The sequence below is a fragment of the Culex pipiens genome, chromosome 3 (genome assembly GCF_016801865.2).
Source record: "Culex pipiens pallens isolate TS chromosome 3, TS_CPP_V2, whole genome shotgun sequence".
NCBI lineage: Eukaryota > Metazoa > Arthropoda > Insecta > Diptera > Culicidae > Culex > Culex pipiens.
This window is the reverse complement of record NC_068939.1, coordinates 105,923,895-105,944,856: the sequence shown is the minus strand read 5'-3', so window position 1 is coordinate 105,944,856 and position 20,962 is coordinate 105,923,895. Positions and strand designations below refer to the sequence as shown.

At 40.7% G+C, this 20,962-nt stretch overlaps 1 protein-coding gene across 2 annotated transcripts in view; it reads left to right on the top strand.

Annotated features, from left to right (window-relative positions):
* The window catches only part of LOC120421927 (hemicentin-2), a 180,077-nt gene that overhangs the window by 123,138 nt on the left and 35,977 nt on the right, over nt 1-20,962 (top strand). For both annotated transcript variants that reach the window (XM_039585239.2, XM_039585230.2), the window contains exon 12: nt 6,216-6,342. In XM_039585239.2, the coding sequence (XP_039441173.1) occupies nt 6,216-6,342 (127 nt within the window). The remainder of the gene's footprint in view (nt 1-6,215; nt 6,343-20,962) is intronic.

Below are 20,962 nucleotides of genomic sequence, written 5' to 3'. Positions count from 1 at the left end.
GTTCCTTAGGGAAAGTTGTTCTCCACACGATTCCGCTCATTTCTGGCCATCCTAGAAGTTTCTACATGTTTTCCCCAGGCCTGTAGGAGCGAATGAACGAAAATTCAAAATTTCCCATAGTAATTTCCATGTAAACTTGAACCCGCTTGAGACAAGCCAGTTTTCAACCAAATGAGCTGAAATTTGGCGTGAGAGTCCCTATGGGTATGCCCTACAAGGGGAACCACACCAGAACTTGATCTGAGAACTTTTCAAAATCCGTACCCACCCTAATGTATATGTATATAAAAGGTATAAACCTACTTTGGTAGATCCGCTTGTCGGCAGTTGGACTAATGATCCAAAGGTCGTCAGTTCGAATCCCGGGGTGGATGTTGAAATTATCAATAAGTTCAATAAGTCAAAGTTTGCTGCTATTTGAGCAAATTTTCAATTACTGAAAACATAAGCAGTGCAAGTTTCAGTAATTTTTACTGAATCAAGTAAGATGAGTTTGGTGTGAAAGTTTCAAGCAAGTTTCAAGGTAGGTTTCAAGCCTTCGGACATCCAGTTTCGAGTAGAATCATGATCGTCAAGACCATGTTGTATAACGAACAATTTAATTTGATTGTTTTGACAATAAATGTGGTAGGTTGTCCCCTTATTTTTTCAAGATATTCTAAAAAATGAAACCTTCAGATCTCGTAACTCAAGTATTTTTTTTTTAAATCTGTCATTTTTATCATAATCGTCGGATTTTTAGCACTGGTCATATACAGCAATTCCCCAGGAAACAGCATGATTCGGAAAAAAGTTGTCCGATCAGGCTTGCGAAGGCGGCAAAATTGGACTGAGTGTTCCTTGGCTAAAATAGCTAGACCCATTTTTTTTTTGTTTGGCCATTAGGGTGACTTACGCTGTGTTTTCAAAAAATCATAGCTCCGTGTCGTTACCACCGATTTAAGCTGTCTTGAATGCAAGATGATTAGATTAGGTTTTCAAGGAAAAATACTTTAAAGTTTCATTAATCTGACCTTATATCTGAAAAGATCGCATGAAAACTTGAAATGCGGTTTAGAAGGTCTCGAGCCAAAGAGAAAATAAAAACTGGGGTTGTCGCTTACGGAATGGGAAAAACTCTACTTTTTTTCTAAAACTGCGATAATTTAAAAATTTAACATGTTTGTCTGTGCGCCGGGATTGTCACCACCCGTTAACACTAACTTGACAGTGCGCGCCGCGACCGGAGTTGCCGCGCTACCAAACGTTGTTCTCGCTACAACCACAAGCAGAGCAACAACGTGCGAACTTCTTTAAACTTAAAACCTAGTTTAATAAACGTGTTAGTAAATAATTACACCCAATTGCCTCGAGACGAGACAATAGTGGTACCATTTACGGACACAGAGAACACAGCTCGAGATGGGCGAAAGAATAATTCTCTCGAGGTTCATTTGCAAAAAAGTTCATCCGTCAAAACAAAAAACCAAAAGTGACAACTACGGGAATCGAACGATTGACCTTTGACATACTAACCCAATGACTTAACGCCTCGGCCGCTCCAGCTTAGTGTCTAAGGAGTGTTCAGATGTCGATGTATGCCACTTGTAGAAGATTTATTGTATCAATCCACGAATGAACTCATTTTCATGGTGGTGTGAGTTGGTAGAACTATTCTCTCGATTTTGGCGCTGAGCCCTCAATAAATTTTGAGGGAACGATTCTCTTGACTCGGAATTTTGGGTGTAGTTGCTTGATAATCTTTGCTGCTATCCGCCCCGCCTTGCCTCCGCCACCCTCGGATATAACAGTTTAGGTACCGAAATTTTCGTGATTGAAAAACGATTGCTTCAAAACTATACTTACTAGATGAAATTAAACCTGTAAGGTCGTTTAAGTTCATTTTACAAGGTTGCTACATGTGTAATCATTTAGCTTCTCATCATCCAAAGCCATCAATGAAAAAGCCCTATATGAAAATGTCACCTCTATCAGTATGGTAGAATGACTGTTCAGAATGATAACGGCAGGTGAGGAAAGCATTCACCAGTGATTTTTTGTTCATTTTTCGCCCACACATAACTGCTTCTAGTCATTCTTGAGAGCGAATGTATATGAATATCATTATTACAAACTCAGCACGAAGGGCCCGTTACTACAGCCTTATGGTACGCCACTGCGGGTTGGCCGAGGGGAAGGAAATCACTCCGAAGGACACACGAGGTGCATGTGTCAGGATAACGTACTACCGAAGCGAACGAGCAGATTTTACGACGGTTGCCTGCATACCCTGGCATACCAAGGCTAAAAAACATGAATGGCAACAAGAAAGGATTTTTATCATAAGTATCATCAACATCACCATCAACAGCTTCATCGCTATCATATACCCACTCGAAAAAAAAGTAGAAAAAATAGAAGATAGAAGAAGCAAGAATAGCACAACCGAGCAGCGAGCATAAGCATAAGCATATGTATGTGCTTTTGCACTGGGGCTCTCTTTTTTATGAAAATGATCTAGCCACGAGATTCAGGGAGCCACAATATTTTCGCCACTCTACACCACAAAACCAAACAACCACCGTGGTGCAATGACAGCCCACTGAAATAAACCTCTGATTGAAGTGATAACGTCGCGTACATTGCTTATTGTGCTCATTCACATAAAATGGGCATAAACGTGTCATAATTAGAGCTTTGGGTTTTTTTTTCTCTCTACCTGACACCTCCGGTTTTATGATGATATAGCTTTGTGAGGTCGATACACGGGCCTCATGGGCGCTAATATTTTTGGTCATGATAACGAGGGTGGTGTAACGTGGACCGGTTCTTTTCATGATAGGCCTGAACGATATTGAGGTTTATTGATGCTAGTTACACCTTTGAATATATTTATTTAGCGAAGTTGGAGGGTCAAAGCAGTGTTCGCTCCATAATTTTTTAAAATCTGCATGGATTTTTTTTTGGATCGGATGTTAAAAGTGCAATCTATTGATACATAATAAAAAAACTGGTCCCTTACGAGATGCCAAACAGGTGAAATGAGTTCACAGTACTATGCGTTTGTGTCATTGATAGTGATCAACATTCCAACTCCCAAGCCCGAGCCACGTAGCCCAGTGGAAACGCTTTCGCCTCGTAAGCGGTAGATCGGGGTTCAAATCCCGGCTCGGACCAACACAACTGGTGATCTTTTCCCTTCTGGAATCGATTACTTAGTAAAGGGAAGGTAGTGTATCGTCACAAACTGGACCTTATCACGACACCATAGGGAGGCGACCTATGGAATGCTAACATTAACCTTAACATGTTAACATTAAGTTGAGAATGAAACTGCCACTGAATCCGCTTTGTAAATGCCGGCCCCGATACTCTTCAAGGGTGTTCCCTTCAGGAACTAGGAAAGATTTATTTTTTTTTACTTTTCCCAAGCCCTCAAAAAAGTTGGAACGGTAAATTCAATTCGCTGGTTCTCGGGCATAACTTATGCAACAAAGACAAGTCTTTTTTTTAATCATTTGTAAGGATGTCTACACACCAAAAAATCATGAATTTTACATCAAACGTAATCATGAATTTAACGCAAATTGAAGTCATGTAATGAGAAAAGAGATGTAAAATTATGATTGTTTCGACGTAGCTTACCAAAATTATCGTGTATATGTTGAAACGTAGCTTCACATTAATGACTACGTAAAATTCAGTTATTTGTAACTCAATTTTCGGTCATTTATAATGCACATAGCTGGAGCGTGTTATTGATGTAATTTTGTGTTACATTTAACCGAACTTCGCGTGGATTCGTTTGACAGTGTAGAAGCAAATCAGAAACGTCAGCCATGTTTAGCTGTGCAAATTGGTGCCGTGGCAGTTTTTCTTAACTTTTAATCGTTTAGCAGCAGGTCTCAAATCAACTAAAATGTAAGGAAAATACGACAAAAACTTCTGTAAACGTAAGTTTCATCTGTTTGCCAATGAATCTAAAGAAAAATCAACACAGTTTATGTTGTTTCTTTTCATTTTAGTATGGTGAAAAAATCTTTGTGGATTCCGGCATGGTACATGTTCCGAATAAAGCTGTGTTGGCTTAGGAACGGTTACCAGCACTGCAACCACTATCCGGTCCAAGCTTCAGCGGTCAAAATGTATCTGGATTCCGGAAAAGGTTTCCCGGCAAGTCTACGTGCCATCCGTAGTTGGCAAAATCCCGCTGGAAGTGACTCGGATTAGGAGCGGAGTTTGATTGACAAATACGGAGCGAACTGGACCAGATTCCTCAGTACGGAACCATTTAAAGGTCAAGGCCCAGAACCTCCAGTGCGGCGGCCCACATTGCGTTGATGGCCTGGCGGAAGATGGTCAGTTCATCCGACGTTGAAGGAAGTCGAATGAAATCCGTAGTTTTTGGGAGCAGAAAAAGAAAACACGAGTGAAAAATTAATAAAATAAACCGTTGTGATAAGTGATAATGTGTAAGATATTTGATGAGCAATTAAAAATGTTTCATGAATGCGTCGTTTTTTATTCCAACAAGAACCATCCCCAAAATCCAATAAGAAATACAGCCTACAAAATTGCGTCTGCTGTAATTTTACATCTAACAAATCCTGACGGTCGGATCGTGTAATTTTAAAATTTGATGTAATTTTCTGTCTTATTTGACGCTCCAGTTATGTGCATCAAAAAGACAGAATTTTACACGATTTTTTCGTGGTGTGTAGATGATCCTAGAATTTTGCGTATTCGAAGGCTTGCAACATGTGTACACTTTCCAAAAATTTTCATTGAAACATAGTTTTTCTTGTGTATAAGAAATCGATACGAGATTTTGATTTTGAACACTGCTGAATACTTCCGGATTTTTCTGCAATGGAACCATCCACAAACTACGTGGACACTTTTTTTTTGGAAATCTCAACACATCGATTGTCGATTTTCCACGATCCATACAAAAAAGATTTTATTTGTATGGAAATTGTGCACGATGGGGGGATTACTTCTGAAAGTTTCAGGAAGATAATACATGATTAAGCTGAGTTAGAATCGATTTTAAACTCAACATTTTGCCGTGCGCAAAGCGGACTCTCAAACTTTCTGAGGCGTTTTTCTTTGAAAAACGAGTTGATTTTCGGGTGCCACGATATCTCGAAACTGACGATTTTTTATATGAGAAACACAAAAGTATTTTTATCTTTTTTTAAAAATATATTTTTTTAAATCGGCCTTAGTCATGCACACAGCACCGGTTTAACGAGTATTCATCAACATTTTGAGCCGAATTGGTCAAGGTTGTGTTGAGATATCGTGGCTCCCGTTTTTTGAAACTGCTAAGCTCCAATAACTATATCTCGGCAATGATACAACCAAACGTCTTCAAATTTGTTTTGATAATAGATGAAAATGTATATTTTAATGTCCTGAAAACGGATTTAAAATAAAATTTTGTGTGTATTCACACCAACCTCAGACTTTTCTTTATCGATTTACATGTATGAAACCCCTTAATAAGGTTTATACTCTATTTCAAATTATTTCCATCACTTCGATAATCGACTTCCTCCAACACTTGATATGTAACGCTAAACTTGGAGTACGATGAAATGCAAATTCAAACTCCACCAACAACGATTTCGTCTGCATAATGGCACAAGTATTAACTCTTTTAATAGGTTTTCAAGAGTGCAGCACATCTCGGGGAATAATTAACATAAATATATCGAATTGTAAAAGTTGGTCCTGAAAGTGCTCGGTACTCGCATTTAACCATTTTTCTCACATTAGGAAATCCATTTCCTCGTGCCGTTTCTTTTGCACTCCCGCTTGGAGCTGATACTTCCATGAAGTGGGAAAAATGGAACGGTAGCAGGAGAGTTTTGTCGAGTACTCGAGTACATGCCGTTTGCACCCCGCTCCATTGCTGCCTCTCACTCAGAACTTGCTCGGCAAGCCACTTTCTGGGGACACTTTTCCATGCTTTTTCCAAACCACCCCCCAGCAGCAGTAGCAGTTCACAATTCGACACGAGTTGTGCTTATTTCGTTTCAACTTTCCATTATTTCCCCACATTCCAGTTTTCCAATTGCAATACTCAGACTTGGTCCTTTGCGTCTGCCGGGTACATACGTAGCAGAACAGTAGCAGAAATGTGCGATTGCATGGGAAGGAAGAAAAAAACTCAAGTGAAAACACATTAGAAAGTTGTTGTTTATGCCTTTTCTCTGTTCATCTCGTTGCAGCGAAAAAGCGGATCTGAAATCTCGATCCGACAGTACGAGCGTTCCGCCGCTCGATTCCATCTATACGACGCCGACCGGATTCCATCATCATCACAACGGAACTCCCGGATCGCCGGAAGCAATGAAGGTACGAATGGCTGCAATGATATTACAACCACCGACAAGGGTTTAGCAGACATCCCCAAGTGAGACTGATTGTACGGTAAAAGAACCCTTGGCGGACGCCAGCACTAGTCCGGAAAATGATACCGCCCCGGACGCCGACGGTTCGGTTCAGTGCCAACGTGACCCGGTTGGGGGTGCCTCCAGCCGGACAGCCACGGAGCAGGAACCAACCGTCGGCGGCAGCCGGCACCAGTCTCAGACGATGAAAACCAACGAAAATAACAATGAAACTAGTGGCGGTAGCAAACGAATGTTCAAAGTAAGTGATTATAGCGTGGAGAAGTTCAATCGATTCATCGATAAGCTAGATAAGGGCAATTTTTTAATTAAAACTAACTTTAAGAAATCTTACTCACTGATTCTAACCCGGTCGTACGGTGGAACCGAAACTCAAAGTTCCACTGTTGCGTCTCCAACCAAAGATTCAAACAGTGATAGTAACAATAATTGCAGCACAAGTGGAGGGGTCGAAGAGGGAAGCGGGTTGACGGCGGGTGCAGAGCGGAAGAAAAAGGGAAATTTAATTAAGGCAAACTCTAGTACGGCCATCTATCATCAGAAGGGAAGCAGAAGCATTGACCAGTCACCACCAACACCACCAGAGCAGCAAACGGACAAGAAACGGAAGCCAACGGTGACACATGATTTGAATTCTATCGGTGACACCGGAAACCGACACCAACCCGAAGTGCTGTGCTCCAATGGCGAGCCAGCGGAAGTCGAAAGGGTAAACGGAAAGACGACGGAAACTTGCAATAATTACAATAGCAAAAGTTTATCGTTTTCATACTGTGATGGTGTTGCTGTTGAAGATAACAACAACGATAGCGATGAGTTTTGTCGGTCGGAAATATTCGATAACGACTCAATGGTCCCCGAGAGCCGGCCAGAGTTTGTAGTAAATGATCTGAGAGGAGATGCTGCCATCGAAGTTGGGATTGGGAAGCAAATCCGTGCGAAGAAGATGGAAAACAATTACGAGAATATTCGTCCGTTCAGCAGCAGCACACTGAGCCACTACTCGAGGAAGCACATCCGGAGAAAATCCAATATCTCCTACCGGAATTGTCACCAGGAGGACAATAACGACCGGGCAGGCCTACCGAAGGAGGAGCACGGTATCGTCAGTACCAGCAGCAGCAACAGCAACACTGACGCAAGAAGTAAAAGTGCCATACCTACACGCTTTTTCAAACGTCAAGACTATGCACAACCGGAGCTTGATTTCCCCTCGGACTACTCAGAGTCCGGGGGTGAGGTAAGGCAACCGGCCGGCAGTAAGAAGCGCACTCCCAAACTCGGCACCGATTTGTTCCACTTTTCGTTTAGCTCGCGAAAAAAGCCGGAAAAGGTGCCCCAGTTGAAAAATATAAATCTTAATTTCCCCAATAAAACCACCCACTTTGAGGAGCAGCAATCATCGAGGCCACAGCCTCAGTTTGTGTTGGCTACGGCGCAGTGCAACAAACAGGAGCGTCGATATCTCAGCAAAGCCAAAACGCAAATCTTAAAGCTGGGCCAAAAGTGTCGACTGCTTGGTGGCAGCGGTTCGAGGGATAAAAGAAATCATTATATTAGCTCGTACAATCTGGATGATTTAATAAAAGCCACCCACAAGTATGAGGAAAACGAAAAATCCAATCTCAGCAATAAAATTGTCTACAAAAGCTACAAATCCGAGCTGGATCTAACCAAGAACCTAACCTATCTGGATACGTTCCTGAACGAAACGTTCGACAACGAGCCAGAGCGGCCGGGAGAGGCGGTGCGAAAACCGTCGCGCTTCCGCCACGGTCATAAACGCGCAAAATCCTGCTCGAAAACTCTTGACCAGATGTTGATGACAGCAGCAACCACAACCGCACCGCTGATGATGCCACCGCAGCCAAATACGAATAACGCCCGGACGACCCGGACCCGGAACCTCATCCAGCTGGATGACGCATGGGGTGGGCATAAAATGGCCAACAGCATCATCACTAGTAAAACTAATAAAACAAAATTAGCTAGTCTTATTAAAATGGAAAATGACTTTAGCACGGTCGTGGGCCTGGACCCGGACATCCGGCTAGCAGCAGCGGTGGGCGAAAAAAGTGCCAAGAGTAATACCACTTCCAGCTCACTCAGCAGTAGTGACTACGCTTCCGTTTACAGTGCACCCTCTTCTAGTGCCGGCGGTGGCAACACCACCAACTCGGGTGGCGGTAATAAAATGCAAAATTTGAAACTGATTTGTACGCCGGAGGGAATGTTGGAAAACCACGTCGAGTACTCCCCCTCTCGGCACCGTTCCAAGGCGGCTAAGCTAAGCAACAGAAGAGCAGCAGCAGCAGCAGCAGCTGAAGAAGACGACAATCTGAAGCTGTTGGCAGTAGACGACAGCAGCAGCTACTATTCGTTACGAGCCAATAAATTTCACCAGATTCATAACGATTTCTCCGACGGTTCGATTGGTTTGCACCACCAAGACCAGCTCCAAGACGCAGAATTTCATCCAAACGATTTTCATAACGCATCGACTCTCCAGCTGCACGGCAGCTACCATGCGGAAGCTTCCTCTCACCGTCGGCAGCAGCAGCATCAGCCAGTGTTTCGCAAGCAACAAAACAATCAACATCATCACCGTCAGCGACACCACCAACACCACCATCGCCGACAGTCACCACTTGAGGCTGATTTAACATATCAAGAGGATTATCTGAAGCACTATCAAAACACAAGAACCGCAGCACTAGTGGGATACAATACGGCACTCGGCTGCGGAGCTTCTGCCACCAACGAGGGCAGCAATTGTGATTCCTCGCTGGGATACTTTTCGAATCAATCATATCATTACGGAACCGCGGCTGTTATCGATAACGAGTCTCTCAGAAGCAACATCCTCGCCGCTAACGAACTAGAAACCGAAGACGACGACGACGACGACGATGATGATGATGACGATTCCGTTGCGCCTGTAGATAATGACGACGGTGATGACGATGATAGTTCCACCGTGGATGGGGGCCGCCACCCCCAGAACCTGGGGGTGGTGCCGGCTGCGACTGCCCGGAGTAGAGCCCACAGCTTCACCAATGATTTCAATCAGAAAGATTTACTGACAAGCTCGCGGTCGTTTAGCAGAACCGCCGTTAAGCTGTCCCAGGCGGACAGCAATGGCAGTGGAACCGTTAATCCTGGCTTCCTGGGCCCACACCGGGTAATCGTTTCCAAATCGCACAAACAGCGTGGCGAACTCGTGCTCGAGTACGAATGTTAGCAGGACGCCCCCCAACTCAACGGCAACGTTATCATTTATCATCCCAAATACATATCGCTAAGGATCCACTGCTCAACGCTGCACTAGTGGGTGGATTTTAATGGTGCAACATCCGCGTCGCGTTTTCCCACCTCGATCCGCGTCCACGACGGCGCGTGACAAATGCGTGTAAATCGATTTTAACAAACGTGGAACATTATGTGGTAACGACAATAACTAGCACGTAAGAGAGAAGATTAATTAGCGGCAAGGCGGCATTATGTAGACTACTACTGTACTGTACTAGAGTGTAAGGCTATAGTTAATCCCAAAGAGAAGAGGGCAGATAGAAGGTGCGAGGATACGTATCTAGTTCAATGACGGCGCGTACTGCCCACTATAAGTATGTGTGTAATATTTGTAAATAAGCTCCTTCCGGGTTGTTTATCTTTTCGTATGACGGAAAATTTGCTGTTGCTTAAGATGTGAGTTTTATCGCTACGATGAAGTTTGTTTGTAAAGTTTAATTAATTACTTTGGCGTAAGCATTAAAAGCCGAGCAGCCGGTCCTAATGGTGCACTCAGCTTTAATGGCTCCGGCAGCGTAAACTGACCAGGGAAATTAAATTTTGTCCACTGCCAGTATTCATTCCATCCCAGCCGTGCGCGCGATAAAAGCTTCGCCATGTTCACCTCCCAAATTAAAGCACAACAAATGGCACTTTACGACTGGCAATCAATAAAGATTTCGTACACAAATGTCGTCAAACAGACGAGCAAAACCAAAATAGAGAGATCTCATCTCACTATAGCAGGAAGTATTTTGTAATTGAAAATAACTTTTCGTTCGAGTTATTCTTGATGCTTTTTTTTGGTTCCCACATGCTGCGCAACATATCATGGAACTATCGCTCCCTATGTGTTTGAGCATTGAAGTTTGTGTGCCATGAAGAAAGGATAGCGCTTGCATAAACATGTTTTATGTTCTGCCAGGAATTTACTAACGAAGAAGATGTAAAATATTCAAGTTGTAAGAATCTAACCAATTATTGGTTTTGCATTCAGATCAGTTGATGTGCGAATCTCTTCACAGAGTTGTTTGTTCTTGTCGAATCTTGTTTCTTTCAGATTGGTTATTTCAAGAATGTGGCCGTTGAAATTGGCTCACAACAGATTTGAAAAAAGGCGAAGAACATCATTTCAGTGCATAACATTGAAATACCATGCGTCTCCACCAAAATCAATAATCAAGAGATTTTGAACGAGTTGCTCGATTCCCATTCAACTCAACCTCTGACGGAGCAAATTTGTCGATTACAGGGCTAAACTGCATGGGTGTATTACGGACAAACAGCCGTAAATTTCTTTTAGAATCCATCAATCAGCAAGTTGCAAGTGATCATGGCTTATTTGAACTCGACCCAGCTAATTAACACGCATTTTACAAATCGTTAAAACTGCTCGCACTCAAACTACCATGCATTTCGTATGGTGCGATAGTTCACAACTAAGATTGATATCTTTTTAGTACAAATGTTCAATGATATCTGTTTGTCTGTGGGTGTACTAAACTTTCTAATCCAAGTACATTTTCCGTACGAATTGTATGGGGAATGTCATGTTTTAAGTAATGACCAATTTTGAGCAAATGAGCCATTTTTGCCTTTTATTTCAACATCATAGGCGATTTTCAAATTGATTTTGATCTTTGAGTAGGCAATTCTGGCGAAACCAGAACAACTTATCGCTCAGCAAAAACCAACAGTGAACTGAAGAGAAAAACAAAACAAAATACCTAACCGAATCTAACAATTGTGACCTTTTGTAGCAAACCGGGTTTCGGATTAGGAGGAAAAATTTCAAACCTTTGATTTTGGGAGCACAAGAAGAAAACTGTTGGTTTGTCTTAAAAATACCATGCGTCTCCTCCAAAACTGTCAAGTACACTTAACTTTGGAAGAAATGAAAAGTCAGCATAAAATTGAACGTTTAAATGGTCATCTTCTTGAAAAATCGATTAATACTAGCCCACTGTTGCATTTGTGCAACCCGTAATCAATCAATGGAATGAATACTGACAGCTCATTCAACGAAAACAAAAGCAAATGTTCCTACCCTTTATAAAAAGTTAAACTCATCTTGAGAACATGGTCAGATAGAGCTGAGAGCACCCTTGGCACGAAGGACAAATCGCAGTGATCAATTAATTAGTACTCTTTTATAACCACAGTCTGAATTTAACGAGCATCAATCAGCTATTCGTGGCCAAGATTTCCAATCGGCGTCGAAGAAGCGGAAAACTGAGCAAAGAAGTGTCGAGAAGAAGAAGAAAAAAAGTGTGCCAAGAAAGAACCATAAAAAATAATGATGAAAAGGCCATTAATCAACCGACCACACCACGGAGCTACCGAAACGGTTCTGCGGCCACGGCACGCGATATTCATCTTCACCGGCGAATAAAAGCTCACACCCCAAAGCTCCTCCAGCGAAACGAACGGAGGCGCCAACGAGGGGGTGATTTCATCCCAAGCGGGAGCTTTTATGCCACTTACCACCCTCCCCTCCTTCACGAGCTGAATGGGAAAAACGCACCACACAGGAAGCATGCGAATATAGCCGTATCTGGGCCAATAAAAAGAAAACGAGACGAGAATAACAGCGGCCACATCATTAGCCGCTCCGGAGTAACTCAGAATTAAATTAGGTATTCTTGAGCGTCCACTGAGGAGCTGAAATTCAGCCGACCTGACTACCCTCGCCGTGAGACGGCACAACTTGCCGATTGAGAGATCTTGGTACGCAAATTTAGAGTGCACACATAATCTGAGCTTCCACAGAGGATTAAGAGATTTCATGTTGAATTGTAGTTATGGTGTAAATACTAACGAAGAAATCATTTTAAAGCGCTTCTCCATCTAGAATTGCTTACTTTGAACGGACCGACCGCAGTTAATTATTGTTTTAAATCTCGAGTCAAGGATTACGATTAAAATGCCTGCAATTTCATTACGTCAATCTAGATTTCAAAAAAAGAGACAACATTTAATCGAATCCTATCAAAGCTGAAATACAGGTTTTAATTTATAGCATTTAAGAGTATTGAGATCTTGTTTATTTATTGTTATTTATGATTTGTTTAAGTTAGCGGTATCAACTCTTATTTTCAAAGAAAAAAACCTCGTACATCACATCTTTACAATATGACAATTAATCAGATTGTACTTCAGCATCAAAATTTCCATCTCAACTTCTGAATGTGACTTTTGCTAAGCTCAATTGAAGAAAAAAAAAGAAAGCTTACTAATCCATCCATCCACGTCTACTAACCAATTAAAACAAACTGTCACAGCCGAGTTAAACAGTACCGTACACCTGTATAAGAGTGCAATGCAATCATACTAATAAAAAGGCGAAGTGTTTTTCTCATGTGTTGTTTTTGTTTTTCTTTTATTTATCATTTCCATCATTTTTTCTGAAGCTCTCTTTTATGCAACTCTTTTTTCCGATTTGGATTCACTTTGCTGCCAATTTCCTCGATATCCGTCACTGCATCATGCCCACTGTGTATCCTTCTTTCGTTCGTGTCATGAAATCGATAAATCTTGCCTTTCCTACCTTTGAATACCCACTTTGTCACACAAACTCTTCTTTCCGACCGATCCTGGATTGTACCCTTTTTCCTTTTTTCTTTCTTTTTCCTCTTCCGTTCCAAACCCGCTCGAGTTTGCTCTCTGGTTATCCTCGAATACACGACTTTTTTTATTCATTTCGATTCGTTCTATATCTGATTTCACGTGTGTTGTGTCACCATTCTCACGTTTGCTCACTTTAGTTTTCCGTTTGTAGCCGAAAGAGTGCGCTAGTGTTTTTGTGCAGTGCAAGGAAATCTCCTCTTGTGTTTGTGATGTTACTCTCCTGTTTTCCTTACCTCCTACACCCACTTTAACCCACCACGCCACCACCACCACCGTCTAGTTCATTAGTTTATTACCCTCTTCCCTGTGTGTGAGTGTCATGGAAAAAAATGAAACACGTACTGCATGCTGGAGAAATAAGAAATGCAATCAAAAATCGATTGGTTTTGTATTTCCCCTCACCTCACAGACAAGTTACGGGTCAGCTGCATCAGAGTACTAATTGTTTTGCTTCGAGAAAAAACTTGACCCACGAATAGCTAGGAAATATGGGATTGGCATTTTCAATTATGAAATCTTCAGTCAGTCAAAAGCTGTTCTATTCTTCTTAAATAATTCGTTTATAAAGAGTCTTTAAACCGCGTCTCCATTGATAATACAATTCATTTAAAAAGGGAGGGGGGTGCATACAAATTTTACATTAAAAAAAAAAACAAACCGAATTTTACACTACGTACCACGCGCTCTTCGAATTTACTTGATTCTCTAGAGGACCGAATGGTTTATTTTTATGTTTGCATTAAGAGTTAGAATTTTCCTAAATAATATTCTTGCGGCCCAAACGTTGGTAATGTTATACACGCACTTAATTTTCGGCTTAGGCTTCTTCGGCATGTTGAAGATAAAGTTGATGTTAAATTAAAGTTGGACTAAAAAAAATCAAGAATATGAATTATGAGTTTTGTTTTTGTATAAACTCACTGCAACCAAAATTTTAACCCTCTAACGCCCATGGTTACTCCAGAGCACCACTAATTTTTGTGTTCAAAATTAAATTTCTCTGCAACCATGCATTTTTTCAACCTGGTTCAACCTGCATTAGTTTATATAGAATGTTAACTTATAACCATTAAAATTTCATCCAATTTGGTCGATTCAGTTACGAGTAATGGTGAAAAACGTAAAAAATCTCGATTTTGCTCTGGGCGGGAAGGGGTTAAGCTCTGTGTCTCATGGAAAATAATGGTAATATCGAACCAAAAAAAAAAACATATTGTTCCTCCATGCAGAAATAATGGAACACGTTTCAAGGCAATAAAGAAGCCAGCACTGCGACAGGATTGAATGGGATTATTGAAAACACTTCCTTGTAGGGGTCGTGCTCCTCCGTTCGATTTTATGGTGCATTTTTAATTTCCTCCAGCGCAGCTCAACGTTGACGAACCCGTTTTTTTTGTGTATGGATCGTTTAAAGCTTTAAGCCTGTGTTGGGTGAGGCATTTGTTCTTGTTTACTACCACTATAAAAACAAAAATAACATGAAGCGTTACTGACGAGTTATGCTTGATTTTGTGATGTTAAATAAAACTCATGAGAAAATCTTGTTAGCAATCATGTTGAATTTTGTAAAACAATTTTCGAGCACATATAAAAAGATCATGCTGCTGGGAAAACACTTATGTTACATGAGATTTTTGTGGCTTCAATCCTGTGCAACAAAATTACAACAAAGCTTTTATTTGTAATATTAATATGAAAATTATCAATCTATTTAAAAACGCAATTCATTGTTTGCTTCAAACTATATTCATGACAATGCATGTTTTGGCTCTCTATACTGTCTATATAACCTTTCAGAAGTCGCTTGTTTTGGCGTTCTATACAAGTTCCCTTACAAAGTGTGTACAAAGTACACGTATGCGATTTTCGTCTTTGTATTCTCTGCCAACTCACACAGCATTTGCCCCGGCCCCTCTTCGATTTGCGTGAAACTAAGACGTAATTTGGGTCCCTGACCACGAATCCGAGGTCCATTTTTAGATATTTGGTTGGTACCCTCTTTCAATTTTTTATTATTCGAAATATATCTGTGTTTTCAGCATGAAATGGTGATGATTTGGAAATTTGGTTTCCCGAAAACACGTATTGTTCATCGAAAATACAAAAAAGGTTTTTTTTTTCGAAACTCAACTGTTAAAAAAATGGGATATGCCACTAGATGGGAAATTAAATGTACTTTTGGAATCTGCGATTACCCAGAATCATCAGTTTAAAAAAAGTTTTGACGAAACAAGAAATATTTGCCAGAGAAAAGGTGTTGCGGTGCTGAACAACGAAAATTCACTAAAATTGAAAATATGTTCAATCGAACTTAAACATGTAAAACATTATTATGAACGCAGGGATTTGCTTGTTAAATTGTTTTCAGCTGATTGCACTCAAAATTTCGTTGAAATAATGACACATTAAAACGTTTTATAATTGGTAATATTTAAATTGGACAAAATTCATAAGATTGATTTTATTAAGATTGAAGGTTATTTTAGCAATTTTTTGCCTTCTCTGTCCAATTCGTTTTCCTTATTACTAAACTTTCTCCCCATTGCAAAAAATCAGCTGTTGAAAGGTAAACCATTTCACAGCTCAGGATAACAACTGCTCCAATATAATTGTTAAAGCAATCTTATAAATGAAATGAGATTTCATTAAGAAAATTATTCAAGTATTTTAAAAACTTGAACACAAACAAAAACAAGTCATTCCCGGTATTTTTTGTGTGTAACGAAAAATCCCCAAATATTTTTTTTAACAATACATGATATAGGGGAAATTCTCGTATGTTTGGCAGGTTAAGCACTCGCTCCTAATTCCACCCAATTTGCTGATATTCATTATTTAAACAACTAATTCTGCAAAACTTTTGATAGAAACTTGCTTGCACACTTCTTATTGAGCTATTTATCATTATCATTTCAGTTGAAAACGCTTTTAATTAGCTTTAATTGAATGTCAAAGTTCTGACCTGCCAACATTAGAGGCACGCTGGAATTAGATGCTGTTTCCCTAGCATGATTTGAGGAGCGGCCTCAATTCTCAAAAAAATGTCCCGGTTGGCGGCAACAAAACATTTTTTGTTTTTCAATGAATAAAGATTTGAAAAAATGCTTGCGAATCCAACTGTCTTTTCGTTGTGAGCTCAATGAACTTAGATTTGCAGTGAAATTTCAATTTTAATCCATTATTAATCCCTTGATACTTTAGGTAACTTACAAAACAATTCCTGCGCTCTGTTATGAGAGTCAAACTTGAAAATGTAAATGAACTACTAAATTAGGCAAACTATTTCGAAGAACATGAATAGGAAATTCAAGTTTTTATTTTTGAAAGTCTTTTTTTGGTTTGGCTTAGTTTGATATATGCATTGATTCTTATGTAAAATTGTCCGAGGAACACGATGGTGATCAAATAGAATATATTTATATATATATATATATATAAATATAAGCAACGGGTGAAATCACGTTTTTAACCATAAACTGCAAAGAAACAACATTGGATGAAATTTGAGGGTTGATCTTTTATTTTTAATTTCCTATAAAATGCAATCTGAAGAAAATCTTTTGGTCTAATAGTTGAAAAGTTACGAATAAAAGAATAAAAAGGTTTTTGGAAAATTGTCAAAAAATAGGGCGGTGCCAAAGAAAGAATGATGGTCCAAGCGGCACCAAATGAACGTTCCCTTCAAGTTTGGTCTAAACCGGTGAAGGTCGAGTCCAAAAATGTGCCCAGTTGGCACGGAATGACCCATATATGACGTCTGAAAATTATTCCTAAATCATTAAGTATAAATTCATGGAAAACAATGCGTCCCAGATTCAGTGCAAAATTAACAAAATCACAGTTATGTATCATAAATCAAATTGCGGTTTGCCGGATACAGTCATCATTTCAGATGCACCAGCTGAAATTTGCTTATCAAGGCACAAAGCTGTGTGGAAACATTTCGCAATTTATTTCTGCCACTTAAATAAACTGGATTTGCGAAAGACATCGCGGTGCTATTTCGGCCGACAGCAATCTGTGGTGAACCCCAGTTTATCAAACATTCCTCTGCTTAAATCTGCGAGCACCTAAAGGCGTTTATGTGAAGTCCCGTGAACAACAACATCACATATCATATCATATGCTTGTGCAAGTCTTGACAGATTTAAATTTTTATTACTTTTCATGACAGATGTTAACTGTAAACTGCACAAAGTATGAAAATATAAAATACGACCTCGTTGTACCGCGAACCAATGGAATGGCCCGGCCAGAGGGTGTTCCACCGAGACTCTGACGACAACGTTGTTGCGAAGCTGAGCTGCTCTCGTTGGCAATATCAAAGGAATATGAGAAAACCTTCACCGGTGCCGGTGCTTTTTCGGAAAACACACATTCCAATATGTAAAAAGCCAAGTCGGGGGGCGGACGACCTCCGTGCAAACATACACTCTACTCCCCTGTTCATCCTTGGTGGGCCAGTAACTGCCACTCTTTTTTTTTTACTCGCGGCAACGCCAACAGGAGCGTGCTTGAGAAAGACTCACACATCCTACCCTTAAAACCCGTCCAAAGCTGTGTGAAAGCTCCCCGAGACTGCGAGCTTCTGCCGCCACCCGAAGGAGAAGCCACCGACCGACGGAGGATTCACTTGGTGAGCTTCTGCTAAGACTTAAATTTATGACATCGAGTGTCAGCATAAATAAAGTAAGATTATAACGCGAACGATTTCCACCCCGTTCGGCGGCGCGCTTTCTCTCAAGGGGGAGGGTCGCCGAGAGTACGGTAAGAGGGCGGGGGTTTGCTTTATCATTTTGCGATGGAATGGCCACCCTAGCCCGAGCCCGCTGGAGCTGAAGTTCATTCAAAGCCTCTCTATACAGATGCTATTTGGGTTTATCCGGGGCGGCTGGAGAGTCACACAGTTCAAGTGGGTAGCAGCCAATATACACATAGACAAACCCACGTGTGTGTGTGTTTCTGTTTGTGTGCTGCATAGGCCCACGTGCCCAGTCCTAGCGCCACGACCGGAAGAAGGCAGCTTTCATTCTCCGCAGCAGCGCTCTGTCGTTGGATTGTCTTGGCTCTGTTGCTTCGGCTTTGGGCGAAAAGTGAATTAACTGTCTGCATCAAGGACAGAAATCTCGCATAAATCACAACTCTCCGCAGGGAGGGCACAAGGGGGCGGACACTAGGATGTGTTCGCCACTCTCCGGGCTCTTCCGTAAGCTAGCGAATGCGAATACTAATGATTATTGGGAAAAGTTTTCGGGGCCAGGATTGAAGGCAAACTTTGCGGAACGGGACTGTGAAGGAAGATTTAATATCCAGCTCAGTTTGATAAAGGAATCGATTGTTTGACACTTTTAAAATTTGTTCGATAAGGGTCCAAAGTTTCCCACGAGACCCACGCGAACGGGCCACGGCTGAAACCAGCAGCAGCGGTTCAACCTTATTTACATTAGCGAAGCAGTGCGTTCAACTGGATCAATCCTTTGGGCTTCATCGATCGTTTATACCGTGGATTGAGGGTGGTCCAAATGCAAAAATAACAATGTAATCCAATATGAAATATACCATGTGACAAACGATGATGAAGATTTTATCTAAACACAGTTGAATTTGAATCATAAAATAGAAGTGGAACTACAATATTTGAAAAAAAAAACACCTGAATAACTAATACCGCTAAATAGAAGGCAACTTATTCAGAAATGGATTCTTAACGTTTTGAAATTTCGATCAAAAAAAGGTGCAGGTGGTTATGTTACACATGACCAGTATGACAAAGAACTTTGCACAAAGCTCTCGAAATAAAATCTTTTTGCCTTCCTCAGATTACTGAGGAAAGGCTATAAAATCACTCGAAAAACGAAATTCTTAATTTAACCACCTAGATCAACCTTCACGTATACATATCGACTCAGAATCAAATTCTAAGCAAATGTCTGTGTGTGTGGCGAGATGTTGATCAAAAAAATTTGCACTGGATTATCTCGGCATAGGCTGAACCGATTTGGACCGTTTTAGTCTCATTCGATCCGTCTTATGGTCCCATAAGTCGCTATTGAAAATTATAAAGTTTAGTTAAGTACTTCAAAAGTTATGCTAAAAAAACTATTTTAGCAAAAGTTCGGAGATTGTAAAAAAGGGTGGTTTTTGTAAGAAACCCCGTCATGTTATACATTTTTTTTCAATAAAGTCAAAAGAAAGAAGATCTGAAGACCCTATCAAAAGTTATACGCACTTAAGTGTTATTTATGAACTTTTTAGAGGCCGGATCTCATATATTTCGATGAAAACGTTGTCCGGATCTATCATGCGACCTGTCGTTGGATAGGTAATTAGAACACCTTTTCATCGAGTTCAAAAAATTGAAGATCTGACAATCCTACCAAAAGTTATAAGCACATAGGTGCCCTGAATTATGAAGATCTGACTACCCAATCTGATGGTATGAATAATGAATACTAGTAATGAAAATGGCCATTTCGATAGTGGTGGCCACAACCTAGAGTGGCCATACCATGTTTTGGCAATTTATTTCCACCGAGGTGCCAATGATTGAAAACATTAAATTAGATTAAATTATTAAGGAATCAATAAATAGGCAATGATTTTAAAAAATAAATAAAAATAATAATATTTTTTTAAGGAGTTTTTTACAAAGTTCTTTGTCATATTAATAATTTCGAGAAAAATTAGAATCCTGCGCTTCAATTAATCGCCGCAGAAAGATATCGTCGCAATGGGAAAGCCCTGGAAAACCTAGAGATGGCAGGAAAGTAGGCTTAGACAAATTTTTAAAATAATTGTTGACTGTCAATCTGAGATGTTCGTAGGGACTTTTTCTACTGGCTGACGGTTGCTGGTTGGTTTTGGCTGCGGTTGTCTGATTTCCGGTGGCGGAATCTACGGTTCTGAGACCTTTCGGACATAAAGCGGGTACCGGGTCGGATGGACGCACAGCGGACATTGTTGGCTCCGTCGGGCAGGTTTCCCCATCGTTGCAAAACTTGGTGCCCACTCATACGCTAATCCGGGCATGCTTAGAAGGGACACTTCCTGACGGTTAAGGTCAGCGGCCTGAGAGATGTCGACCTAGATTTTGATGACGCTAAATGGCGCAAGAAGATGGGTAAATGTGAGAAAATGACCAAAAATTTACCGAAACATTCTACCAAAGTGTGCGTCTCTCTGGTTCCACGTAAACCATCAAAAACTATCAAAAGCAGAATCTGATGAAAAATCACCACACAGACCGGTGGCCGGGAGACGGTCCACCAAATGGTCCAGATTTGTCAAGAATTTTGACTTCATTTTTATATCTTTTAACATGAAATCTCATGCAAAACTATCCTAGAATAGCAAAAATAAATCCATGAGATTGAGCATCGGAACCGGTTCCACGGTCTTCGGTGGTCACATCCAGAACCTTATCTAAGAAACAGCGTTAACTCGTCGGTTAACTGGCTATGCGACGTATAAAACTTGTTGATTTTGAATTCTTTAGTGTATAAATTCGGCTCCTGGCCGGTTCCCATATTCCCAGTGGTCACATTCGGAATCCGTTTTTGGCAAACAAAAAAGTAACAAAGTCTAACTGCGTTTCATAATAAAAAGAACGCTATTGTGATGAAGCCTCTAGATGGAAATACAATTTCATA